Genomic DNA, 22,916 nt, shown 5'->3' with positions numbered 1-22,916 from the left:
TGAGACAGGGTTTCTCTATATAGCCCTGGCTGTCCTGGAACTCACTTTGTAGACCAGGCTGGCCTCGAACTCAGAAATCCGCCTGCCTCTGCCTCCGGAGTGCTGGGATTAAAGGCGTGTGCCACCACGCCCGGCTTTTTAAAGTGTCAGTTTTAAGTGCTCATTAGAGAAAGGAATCTTTATAATTCATCCTTCATTTAGCAGTAAGAAAAATGGTTTGAATTTAGAAATAAAAATGCTTCTCTACTTTGACATAATTCTTTAATTCTGGATGAGAAAAACATATAGCAAACTCCATTATTTTATTTTTCTAATGAAGGTGTTGCTAAGCCACATATATAGTTTTTATACTTAAAATGTTCATATTAGTTTATTAGACTTTTGTGTTCCTAAAAAGCACGAAATATTTAGTATAATATATATCAGTATATAGAGATTTATATTTATATATAATATAACTTGTACATTGATGCAAATACAAAGTATTCTTATGAAAAATGATATTATTATTACTATAAAAGTAAAAAAATAATGGTATTAATTAATTTTATATCTAAGCATTATAAATAGGGCAAAATGGGACTAATTTTGAATCCAAGTCATTAGAGTCTAAAATTTGGGTACTAAATAACAGTAACATTATTTGCATCTAAACTATCTTCATAATTTATGCTCCTAGATATGATATGTGCTGCAGATCATCTAACACACACACACACACACACGCACACACATTCATGCTCACACCTACACATTATATCTTCATATGCACTTAAAGGTTCCCATAAGTTAGATAAAAAAAATGAAGTAGTTTAAATGGCCAATGATTCTTCTCTTCAAGAAGGATGCATGACTTTATGTGGTGCTCTACAGATTCATGGTCTTCGTAGTTCAGAATGGCCTTTATGATGTAGAACAAATTTCTACTTAAGAAACTAGAGTTGTGAAAGAGGTCTTTCCTGAAATGCACTGCTAACAATGATCTATTTCAGGAAAAAAGAAAGAAAGAAAGAAAGAAAGAAAGAAAGAAAGAAAGAAAGAAAGAAAGAAAGAAAGAAAGAAAGAAAGAAAGAAAGAGATCTAACTATTTTGCACCCATGTTGTCTTCAAGTTTGGATTTGTCATCTTATCATCCATAAACTCATTGGGCTACTAGGGATGTATAGAACTGAAAACACACAGATGTCTTACCCTTTGAATGCATTTACACATCATTACAATAAAAATCATTACAAACAATATAGGGAACAGTTTTTCTGTCTCTAGCTTTGAGCACATTGCAAAAATGTAACGATGCAGCCTCTCCTCTTGGCTGGTTGATTGTAAACACTCAATGTGATGTTCATTTTTATTATTCTACACATTGTTAGTTTTACTCTTCTTCTTCTTCCTCTTCTTCCTCTTCCTCTTCCTCTTCTTCTTCTTCTTCTTCTTCTTCTTCTTCTTCTTCTTCTTCTTCTTCTTCTTCCTCTTCCTCTTCCTCCTTCTCCTCCTCCTCTTCCTCCTTCTCCTCCTTCTTCTTTGTCCTCTTCACAGTTAAAGTTCTTCATTAATGTGGATTTTTAATTTAAATTTTAAATGTGAAAACATTTAAATATGAAGCAATTCATTATCTTTCACCTTGTCTTCATCTTATACTGACCACAGAAAACATTGTTTTAAGATCTTATTTCTACAAAATAATGGCTTCCTGGGTTGTTTTTGCCTCTTTAGCTAAAACCTTTGAACATTCAAATCCACCCTAAGGTATGATAATGAAGTCAATAATTAGATAATGTAGAAAACCCAAAGGCAAAGATTTCTAAAGTTTATTTTTAAAGCATAGACTTATTTGATCCTGTAATATTACTGCAAGTTCCCTAGTTTAATGTACTGAGGAATCTTAGTTCCATACTTCCTAAAATTTAGCACCCAGAGCATGTACCAGCTAGCCTACAGGACTAAGAATTCTGTATACAGTTTTGTGAAATGCCTTAAGTTGAGAAAAGTTGTTTGGCTCAAACCTACTAAATGTCGTATACTACGAGTTGGTAGATTTTAACTATCATATCATTTTTTAAAATACAGTATTTAAGTATTTACAGTACTTTTTAAAAATACAGATACTAAATTTCTTGAATGAGAGGAATGTAAGATATTGGGAGAATAGATTCATTCAAAACCTTTAAGAGCAAATAATTTTAAAAAATTAACATTAATAGTTAAATCTACATAAAAATATCAGTGTAGCACATTTATCATAAACACACCTATCTACATGATATCTTTGAGTTACCTTGCATTTTACAGTCTTTCATATGCTAATATCTTGTAAAATCTATTATAAATTCTCACAGGTAGGTGTGTCCTCTCCAGAGCAATAGTTCTGTCTTACCCCTAGTCATTTGAGAAACAATAAAACTGGGATCTGGGTAAAACAAAGAGCATTTACACTCCATAAACAAGATTATTTGGCAACAGTAATGCCTTCTGTTAAACTGTGCTTCAATATTCTGTTTTACCTACAGCTGAATGTGGTGCATCTGCAACAAATAACGAGGGAATTCTCCTCTCTCCAAATTACCCATTGAACTATGAAAACAACCACGAATGCATTTACAGCCTTCAGGTCCAAGCAGGAAAAGGCATCAATATTTCAGCCAGAACGTTTCATTTAGCTCAAGGGGATGTTCTTAAGGTAAGTGGACCACAGTGATATAGTTTGATCATTAATTACACTTTCCTAAATAGGTTTACATTAAATTGTACATGTAATAAAATGTAGGTTCATTTACTCTTTCAAACATAACATTCCCAGTGATCTTTCATTTGAAATACTATTTTGTTTCTAATGCTTTTTTATAATTAAAAAAAATCACAGATTTTATATTTAAGTATTTGTTTGACAATAACTAAGATAATGAAACTTTTATGCAAAATACCTCATTGAATAAAAATTTGGTATTTTAAAACTAATATATGACTGGCCATTTTATTAAGACAAATTATAAATTATAATGATAACTTGTTTTATAACATAAGCTTTGGTATTGTTAATAAATGATGGTTTGTGTTCTAACTCAGATATCTACTATGCAAAACTATTCTTTATTACTATAAGAGAACTTTTAAAATTATGATACAAGCCACAGTTACACAAAAGTTACACAACTATTTAAATCTAGCAAATCAGTGTCTATAAACTTAGAAAAAATACTTTTTATGTTTAGTGATAAATTGACTACATAAAATATTAATACAATGAAACATCCTTTAAAAGAATATATATGGTAAATGTCTTTCAAGTAAATACTTAAATAGCTACTGATTTGTTTCTACAGTACAAATGTTTTCATAAATATAGTTTATAACAAAATATAACCAGATTAAAAATAGCTATTTCTGTTAGATTATTTTGAAATATTTTAAAGAACTGTTCCTAGTTTTTTAGTCCTCAACATTTTCTTAAGTAAGAAAAAATTAACAATTTTTCTATTTTTACAAATTTTGAAAAAAAAAGTTATATTCCATGTCGATAGCATTGGAAGGTTTTTGTTAAAGCTGTGACTATTATCTGAATGCTTTCACATAAAATTGAGGTAGTGATTTATTTTAAGCCAGTGGAAAAATACATTAAAGCATAAGAGAGATATGTAAACCGAGCCCCTAAGCTATATAACTCATAATCATCACTAATATTGTAATTCTAAGGTAAATGTCAAGAAATCCTCCCTGGCACCTACCAATCTTGTTTACCTGTTTCTTAAATAATTCCCTCATGTCCTTTTATGGAACTTCAGTGTATCCATCTCTTGTGCATACCAGATGAAACTTCTTATTCGGACAAAATGTATTGTATGTAATAATGATGCCTTTTAAAAGCAGAATATTCAATTGATGGCTTCTGGTGGAGATGCTGGTGCAGCGTGACTCAGTTTTCAATACATTGGGCATGCCACCAGGAGTTTGACCACATTCCAGTGTTACTATGGGCAATGCAAATTATTCTTTTTTTGTTTTATTCTCTTTCTCAATCTAGGGGCTTATGGGGTGATGGTTGAGGGAAAGGAGGTCACAAGAGTCAGGGGCTAGACTAGGAGGACTGAGAATAAGTGTGTTCGGGGTTCACTATGCAAAATTCCAAAATAATCAATGAAAATAATATGGAAAAAATGAAAATATTTCTGACGTATATGATTTTCAAATCAAGAGATCAGTATTGAATGAATACATGAGAGGATGGTTGGGGTGAAGAGAGATGGAGGATACAGAAAGCTTCAGGCTCCATCGTGATGTAGCTACTAAGCTCACATTTAACGTTGAGGTCTGGGCAGCAGTGCAGTTGCATCACTAATATTCCTACTTTTCCAAATGTACATCTAATTTATATCTACAAGTTCTTGGCAATATATTATTTTCTAGTATCTACTTAATGAATATTTTTTGTCTGTTCAGTATATGACAATGAGTTATACCAGATGTCATATGAATGACTCATGACCAGTTGTTTCATTAGTCATTTATAAATGTTACTTTCCTACCTATATTATGGAACATGCCAATGTTTTAAGCTGCCCTCCTGGAAATTCCAGGAAAATATCTTTTTTTTTTTTAATTTTTTGTTGTTGTTGTTGTTTTTTCGAGACAGGGTTTCTCTGTGTAGCCCTGGCTGTCCTGGCTGTCCTGCAACTCACTCTGGAGACCAGGCTGGCCTCGAACTCTGAAATCTGCCTGCCTCTGCCTCTGCCTCTGCCTCCCAAGTGCTGGAATTAAAGGCAAGCGCCACCATTGTCCTGCCCCAGGAAAATATCTTATCTCTTTTCTAATTATTAGAATATTATCATCACACAACTCAGTTGGTTTAAATGGAAAGTTCTGTCTTAGAAACCTAAATGAAAAACTAACTTCTTTGTTCTCCCCTTAATTAATTGCTTTGGATCTGACTGGAATACACTCAGCTATTTGTTCTCAGTAGTCATAGGCTATGGCAGGACTACTGATAGCTTCTTTCCTTGCCTTCACTGGCCTAACAGATAATGTATTACCATTAACTTTCATATGAAGTGTTTAGTATACTAAGGTTTAAGCAACTAAAACTGAATATGCATCATCTGAGGGCAGAATAACAACTGGAAATACTATTTCTCTCTTTACATTTGTTTCTATTTTCACAGGATCTTTAATAAGTTTGTTTAAAGTGTCTAGCAGAGATTGTGAGGAAATCTTTTATTCTATTTTATTTTTTATTTATCATAGCCTAAATGGTAATATATATCTCATTTCTTACACAAAATGTAAACTAAGCTAATGATTGGGACTTCCTTAAAAATGTAGTAAAAAGATTAGCAGGAATGGCTCCATGCTTGCCAATCACAAACAACTGAAATGCCTGATAAATTTCTTGCTCTCTTTTATTTTATTTCTTTTAAATAGGGGCTTTCTGTATCTCTGGCTGCCCTGGAAATTAAAATGTAGACCCAGTTTGCCTCAAACTCACAAAAATCTACCTGTCTTTAGGCTGATATTAACAGTCTGTGCCACTATGCTCAGCTGTCTTTTACTTTGTGTGTGTTTGTGTGTGTGTGGTATATATTTTATACATATGTGTGTGTGTATTGACCCACAAAGATGGATATGTGTATAGATGACAAAGGTGAATGAATGCCTATGTCTTCATCAATAACTTAGATATCCTTTACTTTTACAAATATAGTGTTTTTATTATTTTTTGAGAATATCACACAAAGTATTTTGATCACATACTTCCTTTCAATTTTGTACCAATCCATTCCGTTTCTCCCATACCCTACAAAACTGCTTTCCTCTTCTTTTTCTATTTTTTAAAATAATTCACTGATTTTCCTTTATGTAGATTATGTATTCATTGGTTGGGAATATATTTAACCTACTAATAGTCATACCCTTAAAGAAAACTGAAGGAAAAAAAAAAGAAAAAAGAAAAGAAAACTGAATCCTCCTAGTTCAGATACCATCAACTGCCAGGAGTTTCTAAGCTAAAGCCTTGTAAACCACTCTAATCTGCATTTCTGAATGTTAGGTCTTGTACAGCTGCTGTCATTTCACGAGTGCACTGGTTCTGTCATGCCCTGAAGCCATTGTTTCAGTCAGGTGCTCTGTGACCTCTGGGTCTTATAATCATACTGCCCACTCTACCACTATCAGTCCTGAATCTTAGGGAGGGGTTGCAAGACACATGCCACACTTGTTTTTGAATACTCCACACACACTCTTCAATGGTATTCACAATATCAACTTAAAAAACAGTTTGATTCTATGTCAATCTAACAAAATAAAAGTGCTTTCACCCATAGATCTAAGAACTACAACATATGGGTTCTAGGGCATATTTGCAGTAACAGCATGCATTTGTTCCTGTAGAGTAAATCTCAAATCCAATATGAAAGCAGTTGGATACTCCCAAGATAGGCTTACTTTTGAAACTGTGAAACTATCTTGCATCAGCAACTATTCCTCAGAGAATTCACAGGTGAATAAGACTGTAAATGACTTCTATAGTAAATGTTTCTATGTAAATGTTTTCTATAGTGGTCTACAGACAATCTCTTTAGTAGTAGGATAACTAACTAGTCAGTAGGGAGAAAAGATGTTGGTCAGTATCAGTTTAATTTACAAATGTTTTGTAAGACAGTGGTACATACTAAGGGACACCCCCGAGGGAGACACCAAGATGCAGATCAATGCAAAAGGAAAATGTTTATTTTCTGGCATCAGGATCAACCTTCAATTAGTCCCTCAAGGCAAGTGACTAGAAGGTGACAACCCCCCTCCCTCCACCCTCCCCACTGCCAATGGCTATTATAAGCAGTTTTCATACTTTTTAGGGGCACAGGTTACATCAGCAAGGTTACCGTTCAAACTTATTGGCTAAGCATATTGACCTTCAAATCTACTGGCTAGCAAGCATGACACCCATTTGAACTCTATGTAGGACTTTCCAGAAGGTCAGGTGACTATCAGTCAGTATATTCTGCGGTTTTTCTGAGAATTTTTTACTCAAGAATATTCCTGTGGGTTGAGAATGGAACTTGGCCTAGCCTTGACCCCAGACAGGAGGGGGAAGCTGTAAGAAGGGTGTGGGACTAGAAAAGCCCTTAGGATCCCTCATTTCCACCTTTTTCTTGTATAAGCTCCAATCCTGGAGCTACGCTCAAGGGTATTGGGTAACTAACTCATGTTCTTCAGGTCCTGCTCTCAGGGTCTCATATTGTTAGCACAGGACCATCAGTTGTACTGCTCCTTTTCTCTCCTTTATGAAAGCTATATGCTTGTTCAATATGTAGGGTCCAAAGGTCAACAATAGCAAAACAAACAAACAAACAAAAAAACAAAAAAACAATTAAGGGTCTTAACAAGGTGGATATGAGGATGATTAACCAACGGGAGACATCAAAAAGAGAGTGATACCAACCTTTGGAATTTTCTCATTCTCTTTGATGTCACCCTAAACGTTCTCACACTTTGGCTAGGAACACTCTAATCACCCTGAAGTGATTTACATAGAAACAGCATTCCTCCTGTAATGCTGCACATAGCCTTCCCAGTTGTAAAAATACCAAATCTAGCTCCTACTATTCTGTAACACAACCTCTGCCAGGGAATCAACATTAGTTTCTAAATGGGAGATGGATTTCTCTAGACATTGAATATCTTCATTAATATATGCTTTGAGGCTTTTAAAATTCATCTCTTGTAGGATTAATGCCACAATCCCAGTTGTGGGGGCAGGTTTAATTTTTTGAAAGAGATGAGGGGTCTGGAGGCTCCTTATTTTTGCCTAGAATGGCCTTGAACTCTTGAGCTCAAGTGATCTACTTGCCTTAGACCCCTGAATGGCTGGGACTACAAGGATGTCCCATAGCTGTAGCTGGCATCTGGTTTTGTAAATAAAATATTGTTAGAAGAAAGCCATATTCACTCATTTACATATTATCTGCTTCTTTTGCTACAAGAACAAGAGTGAGCAAGAGGTACTAAGGACACTAAGGGCTCAAAAGGCCTTAAATATTTATCTAACCCTTTCCAGGAAAGTTTGTTAAACTTTTAAAAACAACAAGAACTACTTTAAAAACTTATAATTGGGTGTAACTTGGACACAATCCCCAAATTTGAAAGCTGGTTGTATAACATTTTACTGGCCATAAGTGCCCCTTTGGTTCATCACACATAATTGCCAATTTTGCAGGCTATTCACTAATAATCTTTTACTATATGTTCATTCAAAAGGACTCAAAATGCCTTGGTAATGCCAACACACTAGACCTAATGAATACCATAGTCACTCTCATTTCATGTTGGTTGGAAGATAAAGTAACCCATAACAAGTTATACAATATAAGGATCCATTGAAACTTTACCCTGTTCTATCATCAGAACTGTTAAATTGTAAATCCTTCATTGTGCTCTAGTTTTCTTACTGGAGCATAATTCTTTATATCATTGAGCTAAATAACTGAATTTAAACAGAATTGCATCCCTATTCAGTTTTATACTATCTTTGGGAAAACATTAGACTTTGGATAGATAACCATTGGAAAATTATTCTTCCATTTATATTTATACTTTGACAACTAATTCACCATATTTGTAGAATGTGTTTACATTTTCAAATCCCTTAGTAAAGAAAATGACCATAGTTTCAGCCAAACAAGACACTTGGAGGTTCCAAAGGTGATTTAAGGGTACACGCCTGATCTTCTGCCTTTTACCCTTTTACATTTACTTTTGATTCTTTGATTCATATGAACCCTAACTTCCTATATTCTTAAAAATATGGGCCGAAGAGATCACTTTGCAGTCAAGTGTATTTGTTGTCTTTTTTCAGAAGACACAGCATCCACATTGTGGCTCACCACAACCTTTGATTCCTGTTTAAAAGTTACAGACACCCTCTTCTGACCTCTATGGACATCAAGCATACAATGGTGCACATGAAAGCACATAAAATTTAAAGAAAATATATAAATTTATAATTCTTAAAAATGAAAGCAGAGCTCTTCTAATACTAAAGGCATCTGGTAACTCACAGAAAGAGCTTTGAGGGATATTGAGCAGGCTGTCATAATGAAGCTTGACCTGACTCATGAAGGGGTTCTGCATACATCGACTGATTTCAGGCACTGACTAGATTGAGTATTGAAACAAAATGAGATCAAGGTCTAGTTATTTCTTGTATAATACAACAAATGAACTGGATTTGTTTTATAAAGCAAATGAAAGTCTGGACAATGAATTCCATAAACTTAAATTTATTAGATAGTATTCTTGAAACAATGTATGAGAAATTATACTAGTTTTTATGAATAGGCTATATTAAACAAAATACACACTTGAAGATCTTATTGTATTTAAAATAGGAACACAGGGTAACAGTCTGAAAGGAATGTTCTATCTGGTTCTTTCTCATCAGATGTAATTTAATCATCTCTTTTAAAAACATGTATTTCCGTTTGAGTAAAGGGCACAATCATTTTGGTTAGCTTTCTTAGTTGTATGCATGCCTCCATGCTTAGTTTAACATCAGTTTGTCTTTGGTAGCTCAGCTTTGCCTTCTTCTTGTCCTTATTCTTTCATAGAAATATAGGCTAAAATATTTAAACACTTTTATTTGCAAGATCAACATGATTACCTGATTACTATAATGTTCTTTAATAAACAAATTTTTCTAATCCAAGAATCCCCTTTCAAGTTGATTTAGTGGATATATGAATACTAGTAAAATTTCATACCTGGAATATCATGCTTAACGCCATGATATTTTAACCCCATTTTTTTCCCTACTTTTTGATTCTATATTCCTAAGTAAAGAGTAGCTTGTGAGGTTTTGTTACTGTTCAATACAGTCAACTGAAACTAATATAATCTTACTCCAAAATCCCTTTCTTTCCCTTATTTATTAAATATTATATTGTAAAATATGTTTTGAAAAAACATCTTAAAATTTATTTTCTGAAAGGAAGCTATATTTCTTGATTGAAATTAAGAAAAAAATTATATTATAAATATAATATGTTATATAAATATATAACATAGAATAAATATTCAGCCAATGTTGGGCTAATTGTTAATAAAATAATGATGTGTCTGGAGCCATCTAGAAATTGCGAAGACTAGCAGGTGATCTTCCTGGAGGTAGCCCAGTGTTTTTACATGGCTTTGATATGTGAACTTACAGAGGCAAGTTCCCAAGAGGCCTAATCTCAGTATTGCTTCATGCACCAAATATACCTCTCCTATCACTATAATAGCCTATGGATTTCTGGGCATTAGCAGGACTTATTACAGATCAATATAAAGATTAACTTTTATGAATTAATGCTGTTTAGGTGAATTAATGATTTTATAGTATTCATGCTTTGATTCAAATAAAAGTTTTAAGAGATGGTTTTAGTGGTTTTGCTAGAAAGATGTAAAGAGTTAGAATCAAAATAGAATGTACCTACTCCTCATCAATAGGAAGTAAAGACTTAAGGAATAAGGAATACAAGGAGCTTCCACAATTGCACTAAAAAGAGAAAGAGTCTAGAGACCAAGTTGTGATCAAGGAAAAACATTCATTATATATCAGATCCAAGGTTGAAGCTACAGGTTTGTACTATGCTAAAATTAAGGCCATGTAAAAATTGTTGATTTGACCTCATTATGAGCTCACAGAATGAAGCACTGCTTTGAACTTGTTGTTGATATCCTTCTGTAAACTTCTGTTTTATGTTAATATTTTACATATGAAGTAATTCTTTATTACACAGAAAACTTGTCTAAAAGCTATAAAAAGCTGAAAGCAATAAAGAAAGGTAGTGTAGCTATTTCTGCTTGACCTGGTGCATATGTTATCTGTGTGAGTGAGTTCTCATTGTTCTTTTCTCTTTAAAAAAGAGTTAAGAACCTCTTCCCTTGGCCAACAAGAAACTCTTGATTGACTCACCAGAGAAAGGAGCACTAGCAACAACTCCTTTACTTAATCCCTGCTGGTAAACAGGATATGTTATTCTCCAGAAATCAGCACTTATTTAAACACAAACAATAAGAAAGATACAGAGTATAAAACCAGCACTTTTTTTAAAGCATTGCATATTAAGTTCCCAGTGCTTATTTAACCACAGAATACTAAGAAAGAGTTAAGTTTCCAGTGCTTATTAAAGCATAAAATAATAAAAAAGACTTCAGTTTCCAGTCCTTATCTTAGCACGAATAGTAAGAAAGAGTTAAATTCCAAACTTTGTCTCTGTAACTCCTTTCATGGGTATTTTGTTCCCTATTCTAAGGAGGAATGAAGTATTCCCCCATGGGTCTTCCCTCTTCCTGAATTTCCTGTGTTTTGGAAATTGTATCTTGGGTGTTCTATGTTTCTGGGCTAATATCCACTTATCAGTGAGTGCATATCTAATGACTTCTTTTGTGATTGGGTTGCCTCACTAAGCAGGGCGGAGGGAGGGTATAGGGAACTTTCAGGATAGCATTTGAAATGTATATAAAGTAAATATCTAATAAAAAAGAAAGAAAGAAAATAAGAAAGAGTTAAAATTCCAGTGCTTAATAAAGCACAGAGAGTTAAAGAGAAGACAAACTGCATTTAACAAAGCACAAATCATATGATTATAAGGCCAGGGGTCATTCAGTTTTTAGTCTTTGTCCAACTCTGGGTTTTACCTCAGCCCAGTCCCAATAAGGCCAGGACAAGCTGGGACATCTAGTCAGCCAGGCTTTGAACTCTGCAATCATCAAGGTTGGGCTTAAATTTCTGATCCTCTTACCCCATCACACAAGTGTAAGTGTTTATCTTTTTTAATAATTTATTTGACAGTTTTGACTCTTGAGAGTTTTTATATGTTATGAGAGAGTTAATTTAAAACTAAGAAACAAATATTTATATTCTATAGTAATACCTTATATATCAACTAAATTAGATTTTGTGAGAAGTAGTGATATTAAAGGAAAATATCTGTGACTACCTTGACAGCATTTCCACTAAAAAGATTTTCAGAGCCTCTGAGGAACATGACCTGATTGAGAATTTATGGCTGTAAACATAGTATATATAACTATATAGCACATGGCATAATTAAAGTAATATATTCAGAAGGAGACTAGGAAAATATTGATCATTGAAAACTCACAGACTTATATTTTAGGGTAAGCATCATGTTTTTAGGAATCAGTTACTGTTGGTTACTATTGTCCATAAAAAACTGAACGTTGATTTCTATAAAAATCAATCAATGAAACATAACACATTTCAGACTAAATAGCAACTTTGTCTGGGTTGTTATTGTTTTGCTTATGACAGATAAACCCTTGCTGATAAGTAACAGGGAAAGGTATTTGTAAGACTTGAGTTCTCTGGCAGTCCAAGTTATGTCCCAATAATTTCAGGAGATCTCTCTACAAAGCCTTCTGTATAATTCTATTACCTAAAACACAATGTGTTCTCTGTACTGACAGACATTCTTTGTAATACATAGAGACAACTGTTCCTTATTCATAGGTATTCATCAACACTGCTGGCTTTAATTTCAGATGGCTTCTTCCTCATTTTCTCTCTCTTACTTCCATGTTGCCTTCTATGAATTTTTAAAATGTAAATAAGCTCTAAGAGCCTACAGAGTTTATAGAAGGCTACAGAGTGCAAGAGCCACAAGTGCAGAGAGCAGAAATGTCCTTCCTACAACAGAGTTCAGGACTTCTGTGTAGAGATAGATTAGATTAATGTGGATAAAACATAATTTGTTACATATCCTGAAGATTCTAAAAGGCTGCATTTGTATATAATAGAAATTAAAATATGCCTCATTTTAAAAATAGCATTTAAGCCCAGGTTTTCAGCAAAGAAATTTAATATCTAAATCTGAGTGGGTTATGCATGTTTATTCTAGCACACAGGAGGCTAGGGGAGGCAGATATCTGTGATTTTGAAGCCAACTTGGTCTCCACAGTGAGCTGTCAGTTGGCGGCATATAGTGAGATTCTGTATCAAAACAAAAACAAAAACAAAAACAAACCCAAAAACAAACAAGAAAAACCAAAAACAAAATTTAAAAAAACTAAAACCTTCAAAAGCTAGAAATACATAAATTCATTCTTCAGTAAATTCATTAACTGAATAACAACCAAACTTTAGTTAACACATGCAACGTGTTTACAGTTGAATGAATACTTTAAACAGAAACTTTTTTTTTTTTTTTTTTTTTTTTGGTTTTTTGAGACAGGGTTTCTCTGTATAGCCCTGGCTGTCCTGGAACTCACTCTGTAGACCAGGCTGGCCTTGAACTCAGAAATCTACCTGCCTCTGCCTCCTAAGTGCTGGGATTAAAGGCGTGCACCAACACGCCCCACAAACAGAAACCTTAAATTTGAAGAAATTTCCCAATTTTTGAAGAATCTTCACAGAATAATTGGTGAGCCTTCTCTGTCAGAAAAAACCAACAATTTTAAAATTTATAATATCAATAAAGTAAATGAAAACCCTGTAGTCAGTAGATACAACTACATCTGTTCGTAGCAAAATTGCATTTGAAGATGAAAGGAAAGAATCATCCTCAACTTCTATATGAGAACAGAATAATTTAATTTAGGACAGTTATGAAAAATTAGACAATTTAAGTTGAGGGGAAAAAATAGACACTTAAAATTTAAGAAATGCAAATCTCCAGAGATTGCTAAGATTTGGAGAAAATCTTAAATCTGCAGATAAGCAAGTATTATAAGCAAGGGCACAGTAAAACTACCAAACTAGACCACTCTATGGGCAGAAAGATTTACTGGAGACCAGACTGTGAAGGCTCTCTCTTGAGGGGCCTCAGATAGAAATGCAAGCTTATTTTATATTGCACTAGGGTGGGGACTTTAAGCCTATACAGGCTGTTCTTATTTTCAGAGAACTAAATGTTCTCACCCAAATTGTTTGACTTCTTGGGCAAATAAAAGGAAGTTTCTGGTAAACAGAAACTGCCTTAGATATGCTTTTCAGTTATATTGAAACATGCCTTTAAGCTTGTTTATCCAAAAACATTCCTCCTGTTTACAGAACAGAAACAGGGCAATGTACCAGCCCCTTGTATTTATGGTGGACCTCATAGATCATTTATGCTATTTTTCACTAAGTCAGAAATATAAGGAAAATCTCACAATATCTTTGAAAATTGCCATAACCTTTATATCAAAACTTGTAAACAATCATTATAAAATTAAAACTCTATTCAAGTATTTAAATTATATGATACATTCTGCAACGCTATCTTAGTAAGTTTGTTATTGCTATGATAATACATTATAACTGAGTCAAATTATAGAAGAGTTTATTTGGTACACAGCTTCAAAGGGAGAGTCTGTGACCATTATGATAGGGAACATGGCAGTGGGGTGGCAGCCATAGCTTGAAGCAGAAACTGAAAGCTTTCATCTCCAGACAAACTGTGAAGCAGACAGATTAGATAGGGGAACTGTGAACTGTGTGAATCATTTGAAAACTCAAAATACACCTCCAATGACACACCTCCTCCTAAAAGGCCACATTTCCTCATTTTTACCAACAATTTCACCCACAGGGGAACAAGCTACTGTCGGCCTTTCTCATTGAAACTACCATATTATGCCATTTTTTAAAACTTCAATATAGCACAAGGAAATATATCATATACATAAACATATCTAATAAGCTCATATTTCATAATATTGGCATTAAGGGAAAAACAAATAGGAATGCAATACAGTAAATTTTCTAAAACAGGAATGATAGAACAAAGGATGTAAAGTTTATCTATTTTGTCACACAATTTATCTCCTTTATCTAATATTTATAATTAGTATGCTTTTAAATTCTTATTTTATTTCTATTCATTATCACACACGCACACACACACATATATATATATGCACATGCATATGTATATATAGATATGGTTCCAAATATATAAAATAAATACCTAATTTCAGTAATTTGTTTGTTTGGTTTGTTTTCTGAGATAAAGTTTCTCTGTGTAACCCTGGCTGTCCTTGAACTGGCTGTGTAGAACAAAGTGGCCTAGAACTCAGAGATCTGCCTGCCTATGGCTGCAAGTGCTAGGATAAAAAGGTGCTCAAGACTGCTACATTTCAGTAATTTAACATTTTTAAAATATAAGAAATAGATGAAAGGATGGACCATCTAGAGACTGCCATATCCGGGGATCCATCCCATAATCAGCTTCCAAACGCTGACACCATTGCATACACTAGCAATATTTTGCTGAAAGAACCCAGATAGAGCTGTCTCTTGTGAGGCTATGCCGGGGCCTAGCAAACACTGAAGTGGATGCTCACAGTCAGCTATTGGATGGATCACAGGGCCCCCAATGGAGGAGCTAGAGAAAGTACCCAAGGAGCTAAAGGGATCTGCAATCCTATAGGTGGAACAACAATATGAACTAACCATTACCCCCCCTGAGCTCCTGTCTCTAGCTGCATATGAATCAGGAGATGGCCTAGTTGGCCATCAGTGGAAAGAGAGGCCCATTGGTCGTGCAAACTTTATATACCTCAGTACAGGAGAAAGCCAGGGCCAAGAAGTGGGAGTGAGTGGGTGAGGGAGTGGGTGGGGGAGTGGGTGAGGAAGTGGGTGGGGGACTTTTGGGATAGCATTGGAAATGTAAATGAAATAAATACCCAATAAAAAAAAAGAACATTAAAAAAAAGAAATAAAAGAAGTCAACAAAAAGGGTTAAATTATGAGAACTATGCTGAGGGTAATTGTAATTTTACTGGATTTGTCCTGAGATTTGATTAACTGAGAAAATAACGAAACAAGCAAGCAAAATTCCTACCAACCAACTTTGTAAACTAGCTTTAACAGATATTTTAATTTTTTAATTTTGTATCATAAAAATATTGTTTCCTTAGAAACCATGTTACATAGTAGTTTATGTGTATCTTTAGAGACTAAAAAATAAGTCTACTAATTATTTGAACTTAAGAATTATTCTTTCATTTCTGTGGAGTCTTCCTTTCTGGTTCGTGAAACTCACTTATTTCATTGTTCTTCAGTAATACATCCTTGAAATCATTGAAGACAGTTTCTGCTTTTGTAGATATTCCTACATACATACATACATATCCTTTATGACTGGCTGTTTGGCCTCACATGTATTAATTATAAATATATTTTTCAGATTTATGATGGAAAAGATAAAACAACGCACCTACTGGGTGCTTTTACGGGTGCGTCTATGCGAGGACTGACACTAAGCAGCACGTCAAATCAGCTCTGGCTAGAGTTTAACTCTGACTCTGAAGGGACAGATGAAGGCTTTCAACTTGTCTACACCAGTAAGTACTTTTAAAAATAAAACTTGTTAACAAGTACATATATTCCTAATTACTGTTTCAAGAGTTCACAATTTTTGTAGTTTGGTATTTCTATACATAGCTAAACAGTTTTCTTATGTATAAAAAACTTCATTTCAATTTCCATTGATGTCTACATCATCTATAGCTATATCATGTATAGATACATAGTTTCTTTTTCAGCTGTGCTGTCTTCACTTAGTTTTTTTTTTACTTTTTTTTTTATTACGTATTTTCCTCAATTACATTTCCAATGCTTTCCCAAAAGTCCCCCATACCCTCCCCCCCACTTACCTACCCACCCATTCCCATTTTTGGCCCTGGCATTCCCCTGTACTGGGGCATATAAAGTTTGTGTGTCCAATGGGCCTCTCTTTCCAGTGATGGCCGACTAGGCCATCTTTTGATACATATGCAGCTATAGTCACTTAGATTTTGATGTTTATTCTTTCATCCTCCACACCCCAACACCACCCAAACTCATTTTAGGATGTGATCTAAACTTCCTGAGCATCAGTTAACTATTGAACTTCAGGATACATTTTAGATATTTTCCTAATGACCCTTACCCTATCTTTCTCAGCCTGAGATACCGAATACTTCAATGCCTTTAAAAATATATATATAACTATTGTAAGACTTATCAAATTGCTTTGATTTTAAACTTCATTGCAAATAAATTATGCAGACAAATCCAGGAGACCATTTCTCTTCAACATGTCACTGTATGTATTAGTTGAAAATTACTTCACTTTGTTTCTACATGGAAAATTAAGGTGTAAGCTGAATACTGACTTAAAAGGCATTTTGATACCTGGATAAGTTTCAACCAGGGAAAATATTAAATGTAAAAGAAAATAGTCTTGAGAAGTGGGGCAGGGGAGATGGATCAGCAGTTAAGAGGATGTGGGTTGGCTTCCCAACACTCATTCTGGTTAGCAACCATCTGTAACTAGTGTCCCGGGGGATCTAATGCCTGCTTCTGAAGTCAGAGGCACTACAACACAGCATCATGTGCAGGTAACAGACCTATACAGATAAAATGAAAGTAAACAAATCCCTTAAAATGTTTAGACACATTAAGCAATATGTGAATTAAATATGGTATGCTTAAGGAGTTAAATATCTAAGAAAAGTAGTAGACCATGCTTGGATACTTGAATCTTTACTTCTAGTCATGTCGAAATAAAGCCTCATACATATAAATAAATAAATAAATAAATAAATAAATAAATAAATAAATAAGTCTGTGAACATTGTACATCTTATTATACAAATACGCTTTAAAATTATTTATTTATTTATTTTTACAACCAGATTTTGTTCCCCTCCTGGTCTAACCTCCCACTGTTACACATTCCATACCTCCTCTCTGTCCCTGTCTACACGAGGATGTCCCTACCCCCAAACCCCCACCCCACCAGACCTCTAAACTCCCTGGGGACTCCTAGGTGCATCATCCCTGAATGAACCTAGACCAGGCAGTCCTCTGCTGTATATATGTTGGGGGTCTCATACCAGCTGGTGTATGCTGTCTGGTTGGTGGTCCAGTATCTGAGAGATCTCGGGGGTCTAGGTTAATTGAGACTGCTGGTCCTCCTACAGGGTCACCTTCCTCCTCAGCTTTTTCCAGCTTTTCCCTAATTCAACCGCAGGGGTCACCAGCTTCTGACTATCGGTTAGGTGCAAATATCTGCATCTGACTCTTTCAGTTGCTTGTTGGGTCTTTCGGAGGGCAGTCACAATAAGTCTCTATTTGTGAGCAAACCATAGCCTCAGTAATTCTGTGAGGCCTTGAGGCCTCCCATTGAGTTTGATCCCAATTAGGGCCTGTTGCCAGACCTTGTTTTCCTCAGCCTCTTCTCCATTTCTGTCCCTGTAGTTCTTTCAGACAGGAACAATTATAGGTCAAAATTTTGACTGTGAGATGGCAACCCCCTCCCTCACTTGATGTCCTGTCTTCCTGCTGGAGGTGGGCTCTAAAAGTTCCCTCTCCCTACTATAGGGCATTCATATAAGGCCCCTCCCTTTGAGTCCTGAAGGTCTCTTACCTCCCAGGTCTAGTGCATTCTGGAGTATCACTCCAACCTCCTATCTCCCAAGGTTGCCTGGTTCCATTCTTTCTGCTGGCCCTCAAGGGCTTCAGTCTTTTTCCCTCACACAATATCATATCTGGCTCCCCTCTTCCCCTGCACCCTGTCCATTTTTCCTCCCAGACCCCTTCCTCCTTTCGCTCTTGTGATTGCTTTCTGATCCCTCCCAAGTAGAGGTGTCTTCACTTGGATCGTTCAGCTTGTTGAACTTTTTGAGTTCTGTGGACTGTATCTTGGATATTCTGTACTTTTGGTTAATATCCACTTATTAGTGAATACATACCATGCATGTCCTTTTGGGTCTGAGTGACTTCACTCAGGATGATATTTTCTAGTTCTGTCCATTTGTCTGTAAAACTTAAGATGTTCTCATTTTTAATAGCGGAGTAGAATTAGCCAATAAAAATTCAGAATACTTACAATACAGTCCACCAAGTATTTAAAAAAAATAAATTCAGAGATATCAAGTTAGTATTTCTATGATTATTGAAATCACAGAGTTCAGAGGCTCCAAAGGACCTCGAATGAAAGGTTTTGTTTTGTTTTGTTTTGTTTTGTCATATTCGTAATGGCTGCTAAGTATTCTTCATCTTTAGAAATCCAAAGCTTCTTCTAAACTAAGATTGGGAAGGGAGGAGGCAAACTTTAAGGCATTTTAGGCAAAGCAGTTTAGTTTTTAACATATCTCTGAGGAGAAATCTAGAAAGACAGATGAATTTCCTATAATATATGCAGATATGGTTCAGGAGAAGTAACATTTCCTTTAAAAATTTAAAGATCAGATTAGAAATTAAGCTCATGGATTTCTTCTCATGAAAACATCATGATTTTGTGCTTGACAGCTTGAGTTCATCTTTGTTTTACAAACTATTTTCAGAAATTAACTTTGTTAGAGTGTCATTTGTGTCTTATGAATTCTCCAATACTGAAAGAATGCTTCAGTACAAACCCTTTTAACTCTTTCAATATAGTTATTTTTATTCAGTAAAAGAAAACCGAATGTTTTTTGATAATTACTTATGTCATTTTGGTGGGCTAATCTTGTCAAAGCTGACTTGATAAATAGCCAGTATTTATATCCATAGATGATACTACTGGGTTAAATAATCTTTTACCACTTCCTCTCTTCGCTTTATTTATTAAAAATCCTAATATGGAAATATTCATAATTTCAAGAGAAAACGTCAAGTATATTTGGACTCACTTACCTCTAGTTTGTTGCTTGCAATGATTTAATAATACTCAGAGAACAAAGCCTTTCCCAGTGACAGGTTCTCATTATAGTAAGGCAAGAGGTAATTTTTAATGCTTTCTCTTGTGTACTAGCTTTATGAATGTACTACCAATTATTCTATTGAGGTTCTGTAATTTAGTTACTAACATGTTATTGGCTATGCTAACCATGAAAAATAATGAGATGGCCCATCAACTTTAACTTTATTCTTAGTGCATAATTTACTTAATGCAAATGTGAGTAGAAAATAAGTAAATTACATGGAAGAGCGAGGATGTTTCATATGGTTACATATCCTCAAAAACACTGACCAGACACATTATGCATTTCCTTCACTCTTCAAATATTAAAATTAAGCAGGCAATGAAAGAAGTACTTACTATTGGTGCAATATATAATATAAAGACCACTAAGAGAAATATCAAAGAAATATCTCTTATGTTTGTAGTTTGCATAAAACACATTGAATATAGTTTCTTTTGTTAGAATAAAAAGTCATTATCATCTTCATGATTACATATCATCAAAACTTTGTATTCTCTCATTTGAATATCTAGTAATCTGTATATTGTTTGAATTTGATTTCTTACATGTATCAGACCTACCAGTGAGTTTTAAAATTTTAAATAGTTTAAAAGAGTATTCAACCAAAGAATAGCTGTGTTTGTAGGACATAAAAAAAGAAAATTAAGAGAAGGTATTCTGGCAGAAATCTGTCAAGTCAATTATACCTTCACATCTTCCAAGCACTTTTTAGTAATTCAAAGTGAAATCTGGAAACCACATTCACTAGATTGTATTGCTGGCAAAGACCTGTCTTTGAGTTCTGCCAGTTAGAGGCAGACCTTCGATAACTGAGTTAATGGAATCAATGAAGTTATTATTACAAGGGAAGCTGTAAGCCAAAATGTGAAGCTGGCAGGTGACTGTCTATTTCAGATGGTCTGAACTTCCAATTTGCTGAAAGGGGGGAGGGGATGATTTTCCACCTTATACTTACTTCACACTTATAAACTCTTCAAAATCATCTAACTGACTGAATATCAGTTACTAACTTACAACCACTAAATCACTTTAATTTTCTTTACTAGGTATTATATGCAGTTCAAAACCAGCAACAGCCACAAACTTTTGTAGAGGCAAAAAAAATGATAAATTAAAAGGAGATATATTAAAAGAAGATATTTTTATGTAAAAACAAACAAAAATTGAACTCAATAAAAAAGTATATTTTCCAGCTATCAATTTAAAAAGGGCAAACAAAATATATGGGGCAAAGGCATACATTAGAGAAAGCATACATTAGAGAAAAATAAAATTAAGAAATTAAACCAAATATATATGCTAGGCCTTATTCCAAAGATTGATTAAAATTGTAAAAGGTGCAAGGTAGTAAATGTTAATGATAATTTTCAGATAGTGAAATTCAAGGATGCTAGGAACTACCAACCAAAAGATCAAGTAGGAAAGGGACGCGGCTATATACAGTAAAGTTACTAGAAGTTTTAAGAATATACCAAGTACATAGTTTAATGAAATAGCTTAAATTCTGGTGGTTTAACAAAATTAACTGTCAGTTAATGCTGAATAGTCGTGCGTGAGAATGGGGCACATCCTCATATTCTGTGAAGTAGTGTCTTCAGCAGGACCTTCTACTCTCCTGCCTGGCAGTTGAGATTTAGAAAATTCGGTCAGTGATTAGTTTTTATGTGGGAGGTTTCTAGCTAGAATTTAAACCTTCATCAAAAAATAAAAATAAAAATAAACTAACCTAAAAGTAATGAAAAATGAAAAATGAAGGGATAAAGTATGATAATCATTTCTTTAGTTGTTGTTTAAAAACTTGGCTTCAAGAGATTTGAAATTGTAAGAGAAAACCTATGTAGGATGTCATGCTAAATTTGTAGTCATAGTCCATGACATATATAGTTTAATTACGGATGAATATATATGATTTGTATAAGATTATTTACTGTTAAAATGGAATTTAATATTATTCTTCAAAATTCTCTGTTTATTTTCTTTCTACTCTTTATTATATCTATATTATATTATTTATAATTAAAATCATCACAACTTGTGTGTATGTATTTGAAATATGTCCTTTTGATTAATTGGGATAATAATGTCACAATCTTCTTATATAGATATAAACTATAAGTCCATTAGTAGCTCAGTAATATAGTGACGGTTTGGCACACATGCACACATATAGTAATAATAATAATAATAATGTTAATAGGACATTGATATGAAGGCAGACCAAAAGGAAATTAAGCATAAAAGTTAAAATATGATAGTGTTGATAAAATTTGTTAGGGAGTATTTATTCAATTTCACAGATTTTAAGTAATACCTTAAAATAAATCAGAAATAAGCAAGTCTCTTATATGATAAACTCTCAGCTTAACATACAGAAACTCTGAAGCATATAGACAATGTCCATTTTGAGTTCATCTTATGCTCTATAAATTTTTATTTCATTACACTATTAAATTCTACTAGTTACAGTGAATATTGGTCATATACTTGAGGCTTCATTCAAGTCTTTATTTAATTGTCAGTATCAACTGTTTGAGCTTTCAGTGAAAAGACAGTTTTGAATATTTATGAAAGAGCAACAATGAGTCTACAAAATTGAGCTAAATTATGTTGTACTCTGTAGCTTACCCAGAATTGCCTGTGTGCGTTTTCCTCCATAAAGAAATGCTTTATAAAGTATCTTCATTTGCATGAACATCTTCATTTTGTGTCATCACCAGAAATTCCCAATCATATTCACAAAATGTTCACATTAAGGAAAAATGAGTTTGACAATAAATCTTGAAAACAAAGCTTGATTACATTTTGAATTGAAAAGAAATATATGATAAAACTCAAAAGGGACTGGGTATCAAATCCCAGACAGAAAACTCTCATCTAGTCTGAAGAATACAAATATTTCATTTTTGATAAGAGATATCTTAAATATGCCATTAAATATGCAGATCAGATCAAAGTAGGATGTCCATGAAAATTAGTTTTTACTACTGCAGTGTCTTCGGTTTGCAATATTTATTTGCTTGACTACTTGTTGTGGATTTCATTACATCTGCCATGATGGGAGTCAGTGACAGCTGCCCTCTTTAATGATTGTCCTTGAAGATGCTTAAAATTTCAAACAACTAGGACTATCACAAATTAATCCGGCCGGAGGACAGAGACCTGCCCTGCAGAGAGTGCCATCTTGGCTCCGGGACTCCGCCGAACTTAGT

General features: G+C 34.1%; 1 protein-coding gene across 6 annotated transcripts in view; it reads left to right on the top strand.

The window, feature by feature from the left end:
• Csmd3 (CUB and Sushi multiple domains 3) overlaps positions 1 to 22,916 on the top strand; it is a 1,196,994-nt gene that overhangs the window by 849,419 nt on the left and 324,659 nt on the right. For all 6 annotated transcript variants that reach the window (XM_029469822.1, XM_021183659.2, XM_029469819.1 and 3 more), the window contains 2 exons: positions 2,508 to 2,677; positions 16,161 to 16,317. In XM_029469822.1, the coding sequence (XP_029325682.1) occupies positions 2,508 to 2,677; positions 16,161 to 16,317 (327 nt within the window). The remainder of the gene's footprint in view (positions 1 to 2,507; positions 2,678 to 16,160; positions 16,318 to 22,916) is intronic.

This window comes from Mus caroli, chromosome 15, assembly GCF_900094665.2.
Source record: "Mus caroli chromosome 15, CAROLI_EIJ_v1.1, whole genome shotgun sequence".
NCBI classification, from domain to species: Eukaryota; Metazoa; Chordata; class Mammalia; order Rodentia; family Muridae; genus Mus; species Mus caroli.
This window is presented reverse-complemented; position numbering and strand designations above follow the sequence as displayed.